Source organism: Salminus brasiliensis, chromosome 13 (genome assembly GCF_030463535.1).
Source record: "Salminus brasiliensis chromosome 13, fSalBra1.hap2, whole genome shotgun sequence".
Taxonomy (NCBI): Eukaryota; Metazoa; Chordata; class Actinopteri; order Characiformes; family Bryconidae; genus Salminus; species Salminus brasiliensis.
Window position 1 is genome coordinate 9,623,544 of NC_132890.1, and position 6,108 is coordinate 9,629,651.

A 6,108-nucleotide genomic window follows, 5' to 3' on the forward strand; every position below is an offset into this window, starting at 1 on the left:
TATATATATTGATATATTAATTAATAATTAATAATTAATGTTCAAAATATAAGAACAAAAATATCTATTTATTGGTGTACAAAAATATCTATTTATTGCACTTTTACATCTTAATCCATTAAAAGTGAAAGCATGAATTATCCACATTTATGCATATGTGTTAAGACGTATAAACTAAATATGTATATTTAGGTATAGAAGTAGTATTATTAATTCATTATTATATTATTTTATAATAGTATCTCATTATTGTATCAATGTTCTTCAATTTATTATTATCCCATGTTTTAAACGCAGACAGCAGGGGGCGATCTGATCACATTCAGCATGTTAGAGAAATCACCAGAGACTGTTTCTCTACAGTCAAATTTTGTGTTTATATTATTTCCTGAATCATTATGCTATTCACAACATGGAGAGGTAAGTGTCGGAAATGTAAATTTTATTGAATCAAAAATACAGTATTTGCACAAGTCATAGCAAAGGAAAAGAGGATTTTCTGTCATCACTTTTACAACATTCACACTAACTCATCATTTCTCTGGTAATGCTTTAAATTAAGTCAATTCATAATACATTAAATATATTATATTAAAATGAATAAAATACAATAATACATCCAATGCAATACACATCAAAAACAAATAATTTAAATAAATAGTCAATAAATTATTAAATAAATAAACAGTAGTGTGTGTCAGACTGAAGAATCAGGCCAACATCATATATGGAAGACTTGCTACGTTTCTCTCACCTACAAAATGAATGTAGAACCTATTTGTTTTTTTTCAGCTTATAAAACCTAAGCTGAAAAAAAAGCATATCAAACAGTGTTATTTAGAAAACAAAATAACATCATTTGTATTTTAAAACAAACACAACCAGTATATGAGACATGTCTCTACAGTTTTTGTCTTAGGAAATGTTAACCTCCACAAGAGGTCACTGTTTGGGCACCACACATGTGCACGCTACAGGTAATGTTTTATACTCGATCTGTAAGGAATATTTTTTTTCTCCCTGGTTATTAAGTTCACACGGGACCTTCTTCAGAAACATCATCGTTTTGTTCACCTCAACAGAGTTGTAGTCCATGTTTTCTATGCCATTAATGATGCATCCAGAGCACAGGCACTTTGCCACTTGGTAGGAATCAGGGAACGTGTCAGGGTGGGGGTGAGATCTGCAAAACAGAGGGAAGACATCCTTAAGGCTGTGAACATACAGACAGACACTGCTCAGACACTGCTAACCCTGCACAGTTTCAGCTTTTCCCTGCCATAATAGGCCTTTTTACAAGGTGGATCAGGTGTGTTGAGATGGGCAATAGTCCATTTGCTCATCAAATACTGATATCCTGACTCCAATGTTTTTTTATTACCATATACCAATATAACCTATAAGTTAAGTCATATAGTGTATGTTTTAAAGCAGTGGTCCCTGCCTTGCACATTTGTTTTAGATCACCTTCAAGTCAGGAATGGCTTAAATAGCTGTTAATTAGCTGATACATACTGTATGTCATTTAGGCAGCCAATCAGCAACACGTATAGTAACTGGTGCTATTAAGACTGAAAGCCAGTGCAGTGGAAGCTGGCATTGCAACGAAGTGAAGACTTGTGATTGGCCAATTATAATTAATATTCTTCTTGATTATATTAGTGTATGTATTATATTACGATTATTTTTAATTAAATATTTAAAATATTAATTAAAAAAACATAATAAAAAAAAAAAAAAATTATTGTCATTTAAAACGCCAAATTATACATATATAATATAATATAATATAATATAATATAATTAGAAAATGATAATTAGTTGTATTATTTAATTTATTGTTCATTTATAGAGGAAAGCTTTACACCAGTTGAAAATATCCCACCGTAAAGCTTAAGGAGGAGAAATTGATCAGTGTCTGCAGACCACACGAAAAAGCTGTGTGACTTCAAACTACTCACATCAGGACCCAGGGCGACAGAGAGCGGTTCCTGGGCTCAGCTGAGAAGTGCATGCGGCTGAACTCGGAGCAGGACTGCGCTCCAGCAGCGCCCCCCGTTACACGCTCAGCTGCCTTCCCGCCAGAGCGCGCCAGCAGCTTCTTTGCACGTCTGACCAGTTTATCCTCAGGAAGGCAGGAGATCAGACTGCTGTCATACATCGCAGCGATGCCCGCGAAGAGAAGGGACACAACTCCGTAGAACAGAGGAGACTGGAAAGCAAAGAGACAGCAGAGACGGTTAGTCCGGACCGTTAACACGAGCGTACGGTTTCAGTACACGCGCCTGAAACGAAATCCAGTCGAGGGTCCTCTGAGGTTCTGCTGCAGCAGGTGAAGCCCACTACAGCCTACTTACCCACATGGCCGGCTGGAGCTGTCACTGTTAGTTATTTGCTGAATCCAAGCGCTGAGTGCTTCACACCTGAGCAGCCAGCCAGCCAAACCGGCATTATATAGCTAGCCTAGCTCACCTGGGAAAATCCGCTGTAGAAGGAAATAGATCAGTCCTTCCTTTTTCCTCCTCTGAGCATCATAAAGCTAAGAAAGCATCTGCCGTGTTTATGAGAAGGTTGGCTTTACCTGAACACACAACGGAACATAGCAATGAATCAAAGTAGAAAATGTGGGATTTTTGGGATTTTTGGGAGCTGGGTGGGGAGGAGACTGGAGGTCCTGTAACCTGCGAGATGACTACTACAGATAAACACACACACAGACACACACACACACACACACATACGTCATTGTCAATGCTAAACCTCATTGCTCTTGTATTTGCTTTGCTTCCATCATTTTCAGATCCTCAGATCCTCAACATCCCCAATGGATTCAGCGTGGGAATCTGAATGAGCCTAGGGACAAACAGGTGGAACAGCTAGGATGCACCCCAGGTGGGGATGGGGTGGGGTTATGGTTATGGGTGTTATTAGAATAGGAATAGAAATGGGAATGGGGACTTGGGGTGGGGAGGGGATGGGGTGAGTCCTAGGAAAGCATGACAGTGGTAAATAATATTTTCCTCAAAGTTTAGTATGAGGGCAGCAGAAGGTTGCTGGTTCAATCCACCAGGTGTTTCTTCTTCTGCTTCAATATTTAGGGCTGCGGTGTCCTTAAGCAAGTCGCCTAACCCCCAACTGCTCCCCCTATCCCAAGGTGCTGAGGTGATTAGTGTGGGCCATAGGCCATACTTTTATTTAGGGCAGTTTTATTTAGCTCTGCCTCAGCCCTCGCTTACCTTTGTCATATCACACTTCGGACATGTCCAATCCACACTGTGCTTCCAGCACGTTCCCCCCACATTACACAACCTCAGACTTTCATGATTGCCTTTTTTACAAAAGCTTCCAAAGGCTCTACATACTTTTTCTCTATGTACACACAAACACTTCTGTGATTTCCCTCAAGGAAATGCTGAAGAAAAGCCTCTTTATGTCAGTTGGTCAGTTTTGTCCATTAAAAGGCAGAAATCCTCTCATACATATGTATTATATTAGATCAGATTATTGACAACCAGTACACACACTGAAGCAAATACAGTTGGCTATGGAAAAAATAGCTGTTCTTGGAAAGTGTTGAATATTTGTTTTTGTTGTTTTTTGTTCTACATGTTAAAATTTCCCTTTTTTATTAGAAAGACATTTGGTACTTTTGTGGTTTGGGACTTCTTCCAAATAAAAACAAACAAACAAACAAAATAGCAGCATAATGCTGGAATATAAACCTTTACATGTTTTCAGTGCATCAAGAATAGACCCTGACTCACCTATTAAGCTAAATGTGAGAAGCTAGGACAAAAAAAAGCACTATATATACCTGAAGCACTATATAATCACTGTTACACAAAAAACTTGTATCTCCATTTTTGATAATTTTCTCTTTTTGGTGACAGTTGGTTTTTATTTATTTTTTTTTATTACATATTGTCAAAATTGGACAAATAGAAATGCTCCAAAATGCCTTGGAAGTAAATCTTTTTACATTGACTTCCAGGTTTTTCCTGCTGTAAATTTTCTTATTTGGAGATATAAGGTTTTTGCGTGACAGCGACAATTTACATGTATAGCAGTACCATCCCATTAGGTGTTTTTGCCATATGTTGTATAGTGTTTGTACATCATTGTGTTTGATGCTAGGCTGAATATGTGGTTTCAATCAAGTCCTCTAACTTCTTTCAGTTAAAAAACAAAGCCAAGCACAATAACAGATCAGATCAGCAGAAGCAGTATCTTCATGAATCCAAATCGCAGAAGTGAACGTCTACCCTACTCCTCACGTTACACAAACAAATTCCACAGATCCACCCACGGATGGTCAGTATTCAAGGCCTGATCATCTCTATGATCATCTTACTATGAAACACAATAGCACATCATCCACCATTTCATCATCACCTTCTACGTAAAACCAGAAAACCCTGCTATTGATAATAGATTCCTTGTATCTGACAGCATTGATGATCTTCTTTTTCCAGCCTCACACACTCACATTGTTGCTATATGCTGAACAGCAACAAACAATTGAACACAATTGTTAAAACCCAACATTAAAACCACCTGCTAAACATATTGTGTAGGTCCCCGTACGTCCCTGTGCCACCAAAACAGCTCTGGCCCATCAAGGCATATCTACCTCGGCAAGACTTCTGAAGTCATCCTCTGGTATCTGGCACCTAGATGTTAGCAGCAGATCCTGTAATCCTGTGTTCAGTCCTGTAGGTTGTGAGGTGGGGCCTCCGTGGGCATCAGTAAGCCATGATTGCCCACAGATCTGTCACCTACCAAATCACTTCTGGTAGGCGCTAACCACTGCACACCAGAAAACCCCCCATAAGACCTACCTGATGTTTTGGACATGCTCTGACCAGTCGTTTAGGCACCACAGTTTGGCCCAATTTTTCAAAGTGGCCCATTTTCCCCTGCCTCATTTTACACATTACCTTCAAGATAACCAGATAATTCATTACACTTATTTCACCTGTCAGTGGTTTTAATGTTATGGCTGATATGGTATAAATATAATAAGTTATATTTATACCATAGTAATTATTAATTATCTGGTTTCAATTATCTGGTTTCCCATCTAGAGAAGGAATCTACACAGCCTTCAGAGGTCTTGTGGAGTCCATGCTTCCATAGGCCAGAGCTGTTTTGGTGGCAATCAACATACAGTCAGTGTTGTGTACAATTTAGTCATGATAAGCAGTCTAGAGCACAAAACTTAGCCAGAGAGGAAAAGTTGATTTGAGCCATCTTTATTAAAGCCTTTGCTTTTACCAGCACACCCTTGCACTTCCTCTTATTTCACAAAGGAAAAAGACTATAAATCTAATCTCTATCTCTATCAAAATAGTTCATCTAGAAGCTTTCTCAGTCACAAAACCTGTCCTCACAAAGAAGCCTGCATACCCCACTGACAGCCTCTCTCTGAGATGAAGCTACAAAATAAAAATGTTGTATATAATGGGAGAGTGTGGGAACGGGAAATGTAAATGTTCACTTATTGCTAGCTAAAACACAGGCTATATTTGCTACAGTAACTTGCATTACTCATATAGACTAAACTACCATGGAAATCAACAAGGTCACTCCCTGCAACATTCCGGCATTCAGAGCACAGTGGCAGTTCCAGGTCAGTGGAAAGACTACACCCATTCTGCTCTTTATCAGGTTTGACCATAATATGAATAAAATAGCACAACCGTTGGAGAACACTGTATTACTGCATTAGTGATGGATTGTGTGAAGGACAGCTGTGAGCCCTGAAAAGACTGGAATGGAGGTCATTTGTAGTAGCACAGATCTGTCTGAACAACTGTTAGCAACACCAGCTTAGTATAATGTCTCAAATTTTGCAATTTTACAAAGAACTAAACCTGGTTAAACTAGGGCTGCAACAACCACTAAATTCAATCAGTTCAATTCTTATACTTATATGTAACCTGTAAGGCCTAGAAAGCCTTCATGGACTTCTTATTTAGTCCATCTTATTACTTTTATTAATAAGTCGTACGTCTTTATATTAACAGATTCAGCAGAAACCTTTAAACATGGTAGTCATGTAGTGTGGGAGGGTGTCTGAAGCCAAATTTCTGCTTTTTGGGAAAGATT

General features: G+C 38.5%; 1 protein-coding gene across 1 annotated transcript; it reads right to left on the bottom strand.

Moving 5' to 3' along the window:
• Positions 1 to 871: 871 nt before the first annotated feature.
• On the bottom strand, positions 872 to 2,363 carry il17c (interleukin 17c). The gene is made up of 3 exons (XM_072695829.1): positions 2,358 to 2,363; positions 1,962 to 2,212; positions 872 to 1,213 (listed from the first exon to the last, which is right to left on the bottom strand). Exons 1-3 carry the CDS (start codon positions 2,361 to 2,363, stop codon positions 943 to 945), a joined length of 528 nt encoding a protein of 175 aa, XP_072551930.1. The 3' UTR covers positions 872 to 942.
• Positions 2,364 to 6,108: the final 3,745 nt, after the last annotated feature.